Source organism: Muscardinus avellanarius, assembly GCF_963383645.1.
Source record: "Muscardinus avellanarius genome assembly, chromosome: 5".
NCBI lineage: Eukaryota > Metazoa > Chordata > Mammalia > Rodentia > Gliridae > Muscardinus > Muscardinus avellanarius.
In genome coordinates this window covers 140,704,971-140,720,950 of record NC_137790.1, presented here as the reverse complement: position 1 = coordinate 140,720,950, position 15,980 = coordinate 140,704,971, and the positions used below count along the sequence as shown (strand labels likewise).

The window sequence follows — 15,980 nt, the reverse complement described above, 5'->3', positions numbered from 1 at the left end:
ACCCCCAGAATCAGTTCTGGGCAGTGCCTCCCAGGCCTGCGCCACAGCAAAGAGGTCCCCAGTCCCACGCCACCGCTTGGCAGGCCCAGTGTTTCCACGTAAAGAGCGACAGTTAGGAGCCAGCGTCCTGGCGGCGGCGGCACATTCCGCAGCCTCTGGGGTGACGGATGGCCTCCTCTTCACATCGCTATTTCAAACATTAACATAATCTCCCAGGATGAATGTGGTCGCTGGCGCCTAATCAATCACCCCTCCCGCACCTTGGCCAGACACGGCTGCAGGCTACAGTGCCTTGCGCGCCACCCGAGCTTGTTTCCCCAGGCTCGTCTGGCCTGGACACCCCATCCGCCTCAAGGCTTGTCCCCTCCTTGGCCACGTGCACACCCTGTAGCCTCTGGCCGCTCAAGGGACTGGGCTCCCGTCCCACACACTGCCTTGACAGAGTTAGCCCTCATGGAGACCTGAAAAGTCGCAGCCCTCCCAGAGGCAAGGGAGCCAACAGGTTCCCGCCCCAAGAGAGAAGAGCAGAAGACCCCAGGAGTCACGGCCTCGCGCCCCGCGGCACCCCGCAAGCCAGGACCTCGACAGCGCCACGCCTCCACACTCATTGCTTGGAAGCCTCTTTCTTTCCCGACCCAGTTGGAAGAGGGGCCCCTTACCTCGCGGAGCTGCTGGACACCCCCAAAGATCCGCATCACGCCATCGATCTCCTGCTCTAGGCGCCGGGCCCAGTGCTGCATCCTGGGCACAGAGAGAAGAGAGAGGCGTCAGCAAGGGCACCTGTGGCGACAGCCCCGCCCAGCCCCTGCCACCCACAGGGCCCAGAGCAGCCACCCCACCGGTTTTCCTCGAGGACACAGAGGTGGGAGGAACCGAGTGCACCTGCGGCTCCTCTGAGGCCAAGCCCTGTGGCCAGGCCCTCCTCACTTCTGCGGGTAGCCAGGGGGGAGAGGAGCTATTGTGAGTGCGCGGAGGGAGGTGGGCAGCCGGGCACAGCCCGCGGGGAGGCTCTTCTTCACTGTGGAGAGCCAGCCCTTGATGTGGCTGCTGTGAACATGGGTTCTCTGCACACAGGGAGGAGGCAGGCTTCAGGAGCCAGGTGGGGCCTGAGGGAGGGACACTGCGGTCACCACCACGCCACTGTTAGCCGGGGCGGGGACCTGCCTTTCTGAGCCCTCTGAGCAGTGGACATGGAGACCCTGCCCCGGTGGCCCTCGTCTTTCTGGGTCCTGGTAAACGCTTTTCTGAGGCTCATGTCTGGGTGCCCGGGGTGCCCGGTTTGAAGCACCCGGCGCAGAACATCTCGCTGCTTCCGGGGGCCTGGCAAGCCCGCAAACCCATCACCGCTTCCGGGGGCCTGGCAAGCCCGCAAACCCATCACCGAGCCGTAGGCTGAGCAGGTCTTCCTCCCTCTGCCGCCACCCTGGGAGAGTGCCAGCCCGTCCCTGTTGGCTTCCTCCTCTGGAATGTGGGCACGGTTTGGGGCCACCTCTTAGAGTGCCACAAGAACAATAATATAGTGTGAGGTGAGAGTGCCACACGGGGATCTTTGTGGGTGAACAGGACGCGCCGGTGTCCGCATGGCTCTGTATTTCCAGCCCCACATGCAGAAAAGGGAAGGTGTCTGGAGAGAAGTCTCACACAGGTGCAAACCTGTGACCCTTTCGGCAGATAGTGTGAGATCATCTGCGCCGGAGACCTCAGAACACCAAGATGCTCTCTGCCCTCATCTATCTGAAAAGGTTCTCGACTTCCCTTTCCACCTGACACCTCCCACCCTGCAGACAGAAGCCCTTCCAGGGAGGCTCACGGGAGAATCACCAGAGCCTGAACTCAGGGGTCGACCGGTACCAGGCGGGCTTGTCTGGACCCTCACCCCACCCGGCTCTGCCTCCTCCCGCTCCGGGGGCAGAAGGGCCCAGCTTTCTCCCTGGCCCCTGGCCCCACATATTCGTCAGGCCCAGGGCTGGCGAGGGGACTGGGCCCGTGCCATTGTGCGTGCCCAGGTCGGTTGGCATGGGAACTCAGCAGGAGGCGGGCAGATCGCTAATTGCAATTTGCCAAGCTGAATGTCAGGACCATGATGGGAAAAAATCAACATCAAAAGAAAGAGGCCTCAGCTTCAGCTCCTTGCTGGCTGAGCCGCAGCCTGATCCCACCTCCGCATCCCGCCGCAGGAGGAAACCTAACCCTGCGTGAGGGCGGAGGCCAGGCTGCGGCCGGGAAGAGGCCACCAGGCCCGCCGCCAGCCTGGGAGGGTGAGGCGCAGCACACAAGAGAGCTCCTTAGCCTGGCTGCTGTCCAGCGAGCCCAGTGCCCTGGCCTTGGCCATGAGTGGACAATGTGGCAGGTGTCTCTTTTGTAATCCTAAAACGGCAGAGCCCTGGGGGCTAATACGGGGATGGACTGCCACACAGCTCCGTGTCCAGCCAGCCAGGTGGCAGCCAAACGGGCAGGGTCAAGGACCTGCTCTCAGAGGACCGTTAGCTCTGCCCTGGCCCTGACCTGCCCTCAGCCATTCACTGGTCTGGGGGACAAAGTGCCAATCAGAAGCCTCCCTGGACCGAAACGCACATGGACACCCACCCACAGTGTCCAAAGTACAGGGGCGGCATGGCAGGGCCTCACTGCAGCCCCCACAAAGAAGCAAATGCTGTCATCCCGACTTGCAGATGAGGAGGCGGAGGTCCCAGGGCATTCAAATGACTGCCCGAGGTCACCTGTCCAGGGAGAGGTGGACACAGGGCCTGCCCCAGGACTGCACTGTAGTCTCAGGAGCTGACGCATCAGAGCCAACCGCGGGGGGCCCTTCCCAACTCTGCGCTCACATCATGACCGCAGGGGCCGGAGACGGGTCACCATGGGAACATGTACACCACAGCAACTGGCAAATGCTTGAAACCGCGGTTCTCCCTCCCAGGAGAGCAAAGTGATGGCGTACCACTGACCCCACCCAGCACCGGGGACTCTTCCTGCTCTAGGATTCCTACAGGTCTCTGTTTCAGGAATTTCACAGAAAAGGAGAGGGAAATTAAGTAGGAGAACAGACATGGATGCCAAGTCTTTATTTTGCTCAAACAATACAATATTAATACGGTTCCCATTGTTTCATGTAAAAAGGCTATTTCAACACTAAAATAATTTTAAAAAGAACCAAATCATAAAGATAAGGCAATTCTTCCCCCAAACACGCATGTGTACGCCCCGTCTGTCTCTCTTACACACAGCCTGCGCATCCCAGCCCCAGGCTGAGTAACCCTGCGCTCTTGCTATGGGCTGCAAAGAGTAGCCACTGACACTTCTGGCCACAACCCCCACCCCCGGGCCTCAGGTGGCCCCAGCCCTCAGCCTGGCCTCTGGGCTCACAGACCCCGGGCCCCAGCTCACTGCCCGGCAGGACTCCAGGAAGTCACTGAGTCTTCAGCTCAATCACAGCTGACTAGAACGGCGATCTGTGTCTCCTAGAGTCAGAGAGAACACGAGGGGAAATCATTTCCTGTCACAGAGATGTGACTTCGTGGGTGCTCAGGTTTGGCCCATGTCCCAGTGCTGGCCGGGGGCGGGGCACACGGGCTCCCGGGAGGCCAGAGCGTGGCTGCCCCGTAGCGCTCCTTCCTCAAGCCCAGGGAAGCCACCCACCGAGCCATGCCCTGTCCTGCCCTGGCAGGCACAGCCGGGCTCCCCCACAGAAGGGCCAGGGGCTGGGGAAGAACGAGGGTACCTCTGAATCCAAGGCCCCACAGGGCCCAAGGCAAACCCATGGCTCCTGCCGGGGCTCCCATCCGAGGGCTCTGCCAGGGCCCCTGGCCAGGCAGTGCTGGCCCTGGGTCCACCGTGGGCCTCCCACACCCTGTGACTTTCCAAGCCCTTCACTGCGAGCGCCAACTAGCAAGGCGGTGTAGGGGGAGCGTTGGGGAAAGGGCAGTGCAGCCAGGGGCAGGGGTGCTTCAGGACACTGTGTGAGAGGCTGGGACTGAGCCGTGTCCTCCAGGTGCCTGGACCAGGGCGGGAAGGCACTGCCACAGAGCCCACCGCCAGTGAGGATGAGTGCAGGGCCATACACTTAGAAGCCGGGCCTGTCTACCTGAGCCCCTCCTTCCAGGATGGCGCGACCTCTGGGGAGCCACGGGGAAGAGGCTACCTCTGTCCGCCTGGGAAGCTCAGTGCCCTGGGAAGCTCAGCTTTCCGATCTGTTGATGGGGTTGATAATAACTGGCTGGAGAGTGGTGAGGGCCAGATGCACACGGATACCTGGACAGAGAGTGGCACCCCTGGGCAGTCCCGAGGGCCAGAAGTCAGCCACACAGCCCTTTTCTCCAAGATCTCGGGGCCCACAGAGTGCTGGGGATCTGGGATGAACTCCTGCACCCCGCGGAGGGTGGGTGGAGAGAAGGTGCCCAGGCAGCCCAGCAGGAGCAAAGCCGTCCACATCCAGGGTGAGGATCTGAGGCCCCGCAGCAGACAGAACCGCCAGACCACACCAGAGCTGGGAGGCCCCTGGTCAGACCACCCGGGAGGGGTCTCCAGCTCTGAGGCTGCAAATGCTCCCCCGGGGGAGAGAGGGCAGAGGGGAGAAAGAGAGCCCGTGCAGATGCAGCCGCGTAGATTAAACTGCTGCCAGTTGTTAATTTTATATGTGAAGTTGTTGATCAGAATGTGATTTAATTGTACAGTATAATCCAGGCTTTTGGAATAAATTATGCAGAAAACTCATCTATAATTAAACAAATCAAAAAACCCAGAGACAGGTGACACTGCGGGCTCACCCTCCGAGGGCACGGACGGGTGTGGGCAGCTGGACCCAGCTGAGGGGCAGAGGGAGCGAGAGGGCTTGGCTCCGAGCAGGCCAGGGCCGGCCCGGGAGCGAGGACTGGTACCCAAGCTCGGCTTCGAAGGCCTTTCTCGCCGCACACAGGGAGCCCGGCTCCCTCTCCCAGGCAGAGGAGAAGGCCTGTCCTGCCAGGGGCCCAGCGGCTGCCACGGCCCCCCTCTCAGTGCAGCAGGGCAGCGCTCGGGAGAGGTAGGCAGCGGCCAGGCCAGGACTTGCTGGGCGGGCAGGGGCGGCGAACCGAGCCTGGCGGTGTGGGCTCAGGCCTGTTGCTTCTCTCACGAAAGGCTGGCCAATTATTCTTCCAGCTCCGGGGGAGGCAATGATTTAAAATAAAGTGCTATTTAATTATTCTGATTATATTTCAGCCCGCCTGCCACCTCCTACCCCAGCGCCTTAGCAGTCTTCTGAGAGGGAAAGACTAGGCAGGAGGGGGCCGTGCAGAAGCGACCGCTGGAGAGACCCAGGAGAGTTCACGAGCCCTGGCCAGGCCGCCCAGCCCAGGTGTGTGTGTGGGGGGGCACTGGCCCAGGCCGGCCCAGAGCGGGTGTGCTCCTCCTCTGCACCCCAGCCCTGCAGCAAACGGCAGGAAGGTCAACACTGTCACAAGAACCATGGTGTCCCCAGGGCCACCTCGCGGGGGGTCCCTCTGCAGCCGATCACCCAGCCTGGCTCTCCAGGACCCTGGACCCTCCGTGCACGCAGCTTCAGTTTCCCCACCTGGAAGATGGAGTTCACCACCCCGTCCGCCTCCCAAGACCCAAAGAGGCAGCGGGTGCGAGCGCCGGCTGCCTGTGTAAGGAACCAGCTCACAGGTTCTCGAGCACACCTGCCCGGCCTCTGCAGGGCTGCCCCTCTGCTGTCTCCCTCCGCAGCCCGGCCTCCCAGGGGTTGGGGGCTGCGGCCCCTCCCGCACGGCCTCCGAGACCTGACTTGGGCCCTGTGGGCAGGGTCCACAGCACCCAGCGCTGCCTTCCTGCATGTCCACTCAACAGAAGACTCTGGGGCCTCGGAACTTACCAGGGCCCGGTGGCCAAAGCAAGGCCCATCTCCATTGGACTGCCTGGACTGCCACCTCCCGCGGAGGGCAGGGCACGGAAGGAGCCACATCCCAGCCAAGGTCACTGCCGCCCCAGAGGCCACAGGGAGGGGGGAGTCCAGTGAGGAGAGGTAGCACTGGCCAGGCGCTGTGTATACCATGGAGGGGCAGCAGGAGCGTGCCTACTCAGCTGACTCCCCAGCTGGCCAGCCTCCAGTTCAAAAGCAGGGACACTGAGGCGCGGGACTCAACGGGAACTGGCAGTCTTCAATCTACTTGTGACTCTGTGGAAGAGGCCTTTGGAGTGAGCACCAGGAAGCTTCCCAGAGGCTGAGACAGGAGGACTGCAGGGCTGAGGCCGGCCTCTGAAAGCTAGTGAGACCCTGCTTCAAAATAAAAGAAAAAGCTGTGGGGATGTAGCTCAGCAGGATAGCACTAGCTGAGTCCTGAGTAAAACACACACGGACACCTGCACACACTCTCCCCACGTCACAGGGAGCTCGAGGACCCCGGGGAAATGGGAGAGGCCAGTGCTGCCGAAGCTTGAATTAGTCCAAACCCAGCGCTCGTCTGCGGGTATCTTGGGACCCTGCCCAAATACTGCTCCTTAATGAGGTTATTAATTACGGGGCTGTTCCTTCCCTTTCTTTGCTGAGAAAACTTTTCCTTCTAATTGGCGCTTGGCTGGAAGGCAGCGAGTGTGAGCCCCCCTTCGGAGCAGCGTTGGGCTTTAATTAGGGCACCTGATCCAGCCCCACAGCTACTGGGCACAGCCGGGGTGGGGGGGTGTCCAGGTCACATAGGACGTGACCCCACCGCAGTCAGGGAGTCTGAGGAGGGAAGGGGAGCCCTCCGGGCAGAGGGTTTTGGAGGCTGAGCTGAGCCTGACTTCTGGGCACCAGGGTCTGCTGTGGCTTTGGCCTCTCTGGGCCTCAGGCTCAGTTGTCCATCAAGCGATGGTCACGGCCGCAGCCCCTGGCTCCCGAGCACGGGGCGTTCCCTGGGCAGGCTCCTCCGGCCTGGCCTGGGGTTTTCACCTTAGGGCCCCAGCTTCCAGGGGAGCAACTGAAGGAGGCCCCAGGGAGCAGGGAGGAAGAGTGGGGGAAGAAACGCTGGTGTGGGGGTGGGCACTGGGTGCCGGCCCCGGAGGGCAGGGCCAGGGCGATGGCGGGGTAGGGGATCAGGCCACGTCTCCTCCTCCAGGTCCTGCCCTGGCCCCGCCCTGCTGCCGTGACCACTCCAGTCCAGCTCCCTCTCTAAGGGCGGTGGCCACTGGGAGTCCCTGTCTCCAGAGGTGTGACTGGGCGCTTCCCTGCCTGGGGCCCGCCAGGGCCTGCACTGCTCAAAAACCTTCACAGCGGCCAGGTCATTGTTCCCAGGCCTCAGGAGGGGAAACTGAGGCACGGGCCATGGAGTGAAGTATCCCAGGCACACTGCCCCTGGGGGCCACTCGGAAGGCACCCCAGGAGGCCTGCCTTGTATGCTCAGCTGCTAGCATGGCGGGGCCACCCAAGCATGCCCAAAACCCAGGTCCTGGCCTCCCTCTGGTCCACTTCCAAGCCCGCGTCCCCCCAAGCTGAAGGCGCCCTCTGTTCAGGGTGCCCCGGGGCCCACTGTCTCTCACACCCACATCCAACCTATCTGCAAGTCCTACTGGCTCCACCTTGACAGTGGGCCCGCCTTCTGCCACTCCGCTGGCCTGGGAGGCCAGCACCCACCCCCTGACCCACAGCGGCCAGCTCTGGGGCGCAGCATCTGCCTGGCACCCCTCCTCCGGCGCTCACCTCCGCACTCCGCTCATGTCCCTAACGTGGTGGTGCCTCCTGGCAACACCAAGCCCTGGAGAAAAAGCCTGAGTCCCAGCAGTGGCCCCACCCCATGGCCTTTCTTCCTCCCGTGGCCCCTGCACCCCTGCAGGGCCTCTGGCACGCTGTTCCCTCCGCCTGGAACGGTGTCTCCCCAGCAGGCTCTGGGGCCCTTGCCTCTTCGAGTGCACACTTCAGCAGCTCAGTGAAGCCCACCTGGACCCCCATTTTAAGTTGCACGCCCCCCAGTGGCAATTGATCTCCAAGACCCTCCTGGGGTTCCGCTCTCCTTTGGTGGGAGCCCCAAGGGAGGAGACGCCAGCTCTTCAGCCTGGAGGGCCAGGCCCCCGTCGAGCCAACACGCCACCCCACAGCGGGCTCACTCCCAGCCACCCGCCCTCATCTGCAGGCTGGCGGGGTGGGCACGGGGCCTGCAGAGGGGCTGGAGCGTGGAGGCTGCCCCGGGAGGCCCTCCCTTCCCCTGGCTCCTCTCCGTATGAATTATTAAGGCTCATTTATGACGGGCCTGCCCAGGCCTGTGACTTCCCTGCATAATTTATGGCTCTTCCAGAAGGGCCGGGCGGGGGCACAGCCTCTTCTTCCAGGAAGCAACAAGCAGGAGCTGGCCAGTGGCCGCCCTCCACTGCCACCCGCCCATCAGGAGGCCTCGGCACCTCCACGCTCCCACCCGCGGTGCTTCCTCCTGCCCTGGGTGGAGTGCACGGGCTCTGCACAGGCTCACCCACTCATCGTGCCTCAGTTTCCCACCTGGGGCTGATGAGTTGGGGCCATACGACGCTGGCAACAGGAGCACCCACTTTCTCTTGTTCCAACATGGGGAGCCCCGGGCACCCAGCTGAGTCCAGTGTTTGGACTTCTCTGCACATGTGCAGAGACAGGAGCCACAACCGGTAACGATGCACGGCTCGCTGCGCAGGCGGGGCGGAATCCTTTCCCGAGGTCCAAGATAAAGCCCCTTACCTCCTCGGGTGGCCGCGGCTCACGGTCTCCAAGGTGCCAGCACCCACCCGGGTGTCAGGCGTGTCCCTCGGCCTGGGACTCAGCAACGTGCAGGAGGAGCTCGTGAGCCACAGGAGAAGGGCCAGCGAGGGCCCTGGGACAGGAGTCCACGGTCTGCACCCCGGGCCCGCAGCCTCCCCAGACTATAGGCCTCCGTGTCTCCAGCACCTCACCCCCAGCGCCCCTTCGGGGTCAGGCCCGTTTCTCTAGCGGGGGAGCTGAAGTTGGTGAGACCAGACTGGCTCTCAGGAGTGGGCACGTGGCCAGGTGCGGCCTGGCGTCAGGGTGCACCGCGGGGCTGGGCCACCTGTGGCAGGAGAGTCACGGGGAGCCCAGGCTGCCTCCTCTGGCTCCCGACTAGAGGTGTTAGGCCAGACCTGTCCACGGCCCGTGGATCGCTGTAGCCGGGCTGAGTGACGTCCCCGTCTCCCCTCCTGAGCAGCCTCCCCGCCCCCGCATGAGTCAAATCCTCGCTGAGCCACAAATAGCCGTCCTCTGTATGTGTCCTCAACATGGCACCCGGCCTGGGCAGGACGGAGACCCCCTCAGGGTCCTGCCTTCCCCTCCAGGGCAGAAACCTACCTCCTTGGAACTCCAGCCCACCCCCCGCCCCCAGGGACGTCCAGGTACACAGCACCAGCCAAACCAAGACTTCAGAACCCAACCCGTCAGGGCCAGCCAGTCCTATTCCCTGGCCCTGTTCTCTACCTGGGCCAAGTCACCTCCACCAGGAAGTCTTCCTGGATTTCCCCAACCCCTTCTCAAACTCCCAGGCCTCACCACACTTCATCAACCTCACCTAGGGTGGTGGCTGCAGCCTGGTCCCATCACCAAGCTCCCTGCAGAAAAGAGTCTTCCAGAAACTTTTGGGGATAGATTTATCCAGTCCCCACACACACCCGACCCCTTGCCCTACAGTGAGGCTGATTCCTTGGGCACTTGGGCAGGCGGTGAAGAGGTAAATCCCTTAGCATGCAAATCCCCACGGCCGCTGGGAAGGGTCCTACTGCAGCAGGAAGGGCTTAAGGCTCAGCGGCCACACTCGGGCATCCTGGGAAGGGTCCTACTGCAGCAGGAAGGGCTTAGGGCTCAGCGGCCGCACTCGGGCATCCTGGGAAGGGTCCTACTGCAGCAGGAAGGGCTTAGGGCGCCGGCTCAGCGGCCGCACTCGGGCATCCTGGGCCGGTGACCACGCACGGGGGCTGCACTGGCAAACTTGGGCTGGCTCCAGGAGTGGTGGGGTGGCCGAAGCAGCTGGGCTGGTGTCGGGCAGAGTCCAGAGGCTGCCGCTCTCTGCAACGTCCCCCCAGCTCGCTCGTGCATGCACGTGTCCTTCCGGATGGCTCCCGAGTACCTACCGTGGGCACCAGACAGGGACTCGACGGTGAGCAAGGCAGACGCAGGCCTTCCCTAGGGAGCCTGGAATTCAAGTAGAACGGCGGACATCCGATCCTGGTGGAAGAGGAGCCCAGGGAGCCGTGGGGGACGAGGTGCCCGGCAAGAGCCGGACGGGACCAGGTCGAGCCTGGCGAAGGCACGCCGCTGAGAAAGGCCAGAGAGAGCTCCGCACGCACACTGAGGCGGGCATGCCATGTGCCCACAGGAAGGGTGGCCAGCCCCCCGCGGCGGGAGACGAGGATCGCGGGCATGGGCAGGGCTGGCAAGCTCGGAGGCCACGGAGCAGGCCCCGCTGCTGGTCCCTGGCGCCCCATCCGGGCAGGCACAGTTCAGCCAGCTCGGACACACTGCCACCCTGATGCCTCGTTGGCATCTGAAACTCAATGCATCTAAAACCTGTGCACTCCCGTGCCCACTCTTCCTGCCTCCTTCGCCTGGCTGGCCACAGCCCTGTCCTCCCAGATGTTCATGGAAAACACTGGCACGGCTCACCAGCACGTCCCTCCGCTCACGCCCGTCCCGGTCCCACCGCCCTCTGCTCTCCCCCGCCTCGGGCACTTTGCACCCACTGTCCCTTGGCTTCCGGCCCCTTCCCCAAGTACCCCCGCGGCTCCCACTCCCCTCCTCCCAGCGTGGCTCAAAGGTCTCCTTTTTCATGAAGCCAACTCTCACCCCACCCAGTTACCCGGCCCCTTCTCCAGGGCAGGGCCATCTTGCAGCACCCGACATCTGCCTGTCCCCTCCCTGAGCTCGTCTGCCTGCAGACTGGAAAAGGACGGGCAGGCGGGGGCCTCGGGCGGCGCGAGCATTGTGTGGCCGAACCCCCAGGGCTGCCCACGGCCCTGCCTGACGCCAGGCCTTCGCCTCCATGGGGCTGCCACCAACTCTGCGTGCTGTATGTATGTATGCATGTATGTATGTATGTATGTATGTATGTACGTATGTATTTTTATTTTTTTGGCAGCACTGGGGATGAAATCCAGGGGCATTCTACCTCCAACCTACACCTCCAGCCTTATTTTTTATTCTTTATTGTGAAACAGGGTCTCACTGAGTTGCAAAGGGCCTCACTAAGTAGTAGCTGAGGCTGTCCCCTCCTGTCTTAGCCTCCCAAATGCTGGGATTACAAGCGTGAGCCACCACACCCGGCTAAAAGAGTATATATATATATATATATATATATATATATATATATATATAATTTTTTTTTATAGTATTGGGGGTGGAACCAAGGGGCTTTTCCACCTCTGGGCTATATTCCCAGTCCTATTTTTATACTTTATTTGGAAACAGGGTCTCACTAAATTGCTGAGAGCCTCACTAAGTAGCTGAGGCTGGCTTTGAACCCGTGCAATCCTCCTGTCTCAGCTTCCCAAGCACGGGGATTACAAACATGTGCCACCATGGCTGGCTAAAAGAGTGTGTGTGTGTGTGTGTGTGTGTGTGTGTGTGTGTGTGTGTATATATATATATTTTTTGGTGGTACTGGGGTTTCTAGAAGCCCTTCTACCTCCGGGCTATACTCCCAGACCTATTTTATATTTTTTTATTTGGAAACAGGGTCTCCTAAGCCAGCGTGCGCAGCTGGCTTCGAATCTGCGCGATCCTCCTGTCTCCGCCTCCTAAGCGCGGGGATGACAAGCTAGCCCACCACGCCCGGCAAGAGTATATTTTTAATAGACTAAGTCAGTCTAAAATCCCCACACATCAATCCTTGGGCTGTAAGGGACGCACAAATGCAGCAAGGAGGGACTTCACGCGCTGCCCCCGGCCCGGTGATGGCAACTAGGCATCTACTGAGATCGGGGACTGGCGGAACGGCGGGCACCGGGAACATGGCGGGCTGACGGAGGCGCCATGCTCAGAACTCCAAAACGGAGGAAGTAAGATCCCATCTTAGGAGGTGACACTGGCTGCCCCTGTGGCCCAGCTCCTGCCCGCTCCGGCCCATCGCCAGCCCGGGCTTTCCAGCACGCAGCGGGCACGCACATCGACGGTAACAAAGCGCATAGCTCCAGGTCCCTCAGACAGCCGCCTGGAGCCCCCACCCTTCTTCATTTTAGAATAATGGCCTTCTCCATACGCCACCAGTCTGGAAATCACCTGTGAAATATATTTCCCTGCTGCTGGCTCAGGAACCATGTCAATCACTCGGCTTAATGGCCTCTGGGATCGATCCCCGCCACCCCCTCCCCAGCCGCTCTGTGCCAGGAGACTTGGGGCTGTGGGGTGCCAGGCAGGCGGGGCCACAGTCACGTGCTCTGGGCGCCCAAGGCACCCTGGCAGCCCAGAGGGACGGCAGCCCTGGGGAGCATGTCAGGAGGAAAGGGTTGGACCTGCCAGGAGTCCAGGAACTGGAGCTGCATCCAGGTGCAAGGCCAGCCTCCCCCTGGCTGCACCCCTGCCACTCGCTTATCCTCAGAAGGGGGTCTGGAGACCCCCAGAGCCTCTACAGCCCCGAGGGGGAAGCCCTGCGTGGCTCTGGCGGACTGGAGGGCCTGGAGCCCGTGCCTCAGGTGCCTCGGACGCTGCTGCACCCTGGTCGCGTGGCTGGTATTTTTTGGCTTGGCCTCCCCGTCTTCTCGGCTCTCTCTCTCCCCTAGGGACTGTGAGCTCCCTGAGAACCCGGGCAGCCCAAAGACCCCACAGCCCACTCGAGGCCCAAGGAGGGTCCGGAGGCAGATCCTGGGAAAGGAAGCCACATAGCGGCCAGCAGGGCGGCTGGGGCACCGCAAGCGCCAATACAGAGGAACAGTCTGGAAGGTTGGGGGCTCCCTGGGACAGGCTGCGCTGGCACGGGTCCCTCCCTGTCTATCCCCCAAGGCCACGGTTCTCTTCCTTGGCTCACCTGGAGGCTCCAGAAAAATCCTGATGCCTAGGTCCTGCCTCCACGTGACTAAATAACAGCCCTGTGGGTCCCCGAGGCCCCTTTGCCTTCCTCCCCAGGTCGGCCCTTACAAGGGAGCCCCAGGAGGATGTGTGGGGGTGGCGGGGCCGGCCTGGCCCATGGACACCTGTGCAGATCGTGGGCTACACTACGCAGCAAACACTTGTGGAGTGCTTGGTAGGTGCTAGCCAGGTGCTCCGGCCAAGGACAGCTGGCCACCTTGCCCACCCCTCACTGCAGCCTTAAAGGGGAGGTGCCGCTTCGAGCCGCCTGCCAAGGAGCAAGGTCTCTGCAGGACAAGAACAGGGGTCCTGAAGTGGCCTTGGGAGCCCCTGACCCCGCGGCCTCCAAGGAGTCAGGGAGGGTTCAGGGGACAATGAGGCCCAGCCAAGCACCGAGGGGCAAGCACAGATCAGCAAGAACACCGGTAGAAGCCGGACGCGGTGGGCACGCTTGTAAACCCAGCACTGAGGAGGCTGAGACAGGAGGACTGCGGTTCGCGGACAGCCTCAGCTACTTAGTGAGGCCCTCTGCAACTTAGTGAGACCCTGTTTCAAAATAAAGAATAAAAAAATAGGACAGGGGGTGTAGCTTGGAGGTGGAATGCCCCTGGGTTCCATCCCCAGACCTACAAAAAAAAAAAAAACAAAGAAAAGAAAAAAAGAAAAACAAACCTGCTGGATCCTCTTGGGATTAGCAGGCAGGCCTGCTGCAGCCCACCCAAACCCCACAGCCTCCTCAGTGCCGGTTGTGTAGTAGGTGCTTCTCACCCCCACTGTGGAGTGAGGTGGCCGCCACCCGCTGGCATCCCTTCCCAGGGACAGAGACTCCCTCATGCCCAGCCCCCAGGCCTCTCAGAAGGGCCTCTTGGGCTGCAGGCTCTGTAAGCATTAGCTAACAGGGCAGACAGAGATGACAGCCATGCAGACACGCTGGCAGGGGAACGTCACCGCCAGCTGCGGATCGTCACGCTGGAGGGTGCTGGGCTCGGTGAGGACACTGAGCCGAGGAGCAGGCGGTAGGAAGCGTGCCAGGGCCCCACGTGACGGCCGCGGGGGGGGGGGGCAGGGCCCACTACCCTGCTGCACAAGCCCCCGGGGCTTCTGGGACCAAGGCAGCCGAGGCCTGGATTGAATAGTTGACCAGGCTGCCCCTCCCTCCAAGCCCCTGCCCAATGCCCAGCCCAGCAATGGGGGATGTGGAGAGTGAGGGCAGAGGGAGGATGGAGAGCTGGGGCGTGGGGAGAGAGTCTAGGCTGCCTGTCCCCTCTGCCCAGCCATCGGTGCCACCAGCTCCCAGCCTGAGTCAAGCCTGGTGTGGTGGCACACACCTGTTATCCCAGTACTTGGAAGGCTGAGACAGGAGGATCGCAGGTTCGCTGCCAGCCTCAGCCACTTAGTAAGACCCGGTTTCAAAATTTAAAAGAAAAAAAAGGCTTGGAGGTAGAATGTCCCCATGGTTTCAATCTCCAGTACCAAAAAAAGGTAAATAAAATAGGACTGGGGTTTAGTTTAGAGGTAGAACTGGGGTTCAACCCCCAGTACAAAAAAATAGGCTTGGGTCAGAAGAGGCCTGTCCTGGTCTTGAAAGCTCATGGCTGTGCCAGGAGAGGCCAGCTCCATGCCTTCCCTGGCCCCCGACGGCCCCACAGGGCCCTCTCTTCCATGTAACAGGTGAGGGACAGTGGCCAGGGGCATCCCACCCAGGCCAGAGCTGGGGCTTGCCCTGGATCTAGGCCCTTGGCTGACCCTTGGCATCAGATCATGGGCAAGGAGTCACGCCAGCATGTGGATCTTATCAAACCCACCAGGAGGCGGCCAATGCCAGCCGGGCCTCTCACAATGCAGCGGGCACAGCAACAGCCCCGCCCTGCAGCGGCCCTCCCCCCAGGATGAGAGGGCAGGCCGCGGGGCCGTCCCTGGCCACTTCCTCGCTGTGACCTGGGGAGTCCACAGCAGCAGGCATGCCTTGCATTGGTGCCGCCCTTGCCCCTGCCTGAGAAGGGACGTGGCCACATGACCTCCTCCAGGCCCCACACGAACCAACTCAGTGGCGCAGCGCTGAGTGGAGGGGTCTATTCCTCTCCATGCCTCAGCTGCTGAGGGTCCAGTGTGGTGTGGTGTCCACGTTTGGGCCACAGTTTCCCCATCGGTACCATATAGGAATGTATCTGGCCTGATGATTCCCCTCGACTTACAACTGTACTACAGGTGAAACTTGACCCATAACCCTTGACCCACAACCATACCACAGGTGAAGTTTGACCCACAACCTTTGACCCACAACCATACCAGGGGTGAAGCTTGACCCATAAACCTTGACCCACAGCCATACCAGCGATGCCTCCAAAGAACCCAGGGGTGCCACGCACACAAAGAAAGCCCGAGGCCCCCTGATCAGCCCTCTGGGGACTTCACTGGAGAGGGTGACCCTCGCAGAGAGACATGCGTAGTAGAACAGAGCGGAGTATGGGGATGCCGAGGGTCCTGTGGCCAGGGCTGCTCAGGAGGTGAGCTGCAGAGACCTGCCCCACGGCTGGACACCTGTGGGTGTTTAGCATCACGCACTGGACGGCCACCACCAAGGCCCAACTCCGGGTGACCAAGGATGTGCATAAACTACATCCTTGTTTCTTCAAGCATGGCCCCTCCCACACCCCTTCCCAGCACCCCCCCAGGGCTCTTGTCTGACCTGTAGCAGACGCTGCCCCCCCATCACTCCCGCCTCCTTGCTGACAAAACCCAAGCCTGCAGAATCTCCACCTCCAGCCCCAAGGTGACCCCATCCTCAGCTCAAGGGTAAATCCTGATTAGCACGAGCCAATCACGGTGCACCTGCTCGTTGGCCAGTGATTGGTTCAGGGTGGGCATGTGACCCGGCGCCAGCCAATACAGTGTGAGGGGGAGTAGACTGAAAGCTTCTGGGCAGGGTTTCCTCCCCTGTTAAGAGGAACCCAGAGGAGCTTGGGGTGCAGCTCATTGGCAGAACACTTGCCTAGCACAT

The 15,980-nt window shown here is 61.7% G+C and overlaps 1 protein-coding gene across 1 annotated transcript in view; it reads right to left on the bottom strand.

Annotated features, from left to right (window-relative positions):
- Positions 1–15,980, bottom strand: part of CACNA2D2 (calcium voltage-gated channel auxiliary subunit alpha2delta 2) — a gene marked incomplete at its 3' end in the record, with an annotated part of 126,383 nt that overhangs the window by 102,338 nt on the left and 8,065 nt on the right. The window contains exon 2 of the mRNA XM_080696633.1: positions 660–741. Coding sequence (XP_080552759.1) covers positions 660–740 — 81 coding nt within the window. The 5' untranslated portion in view covers position 741. The remainder of the gene's footprint in view (positions 1–659; positions 742–15,980) is intronic.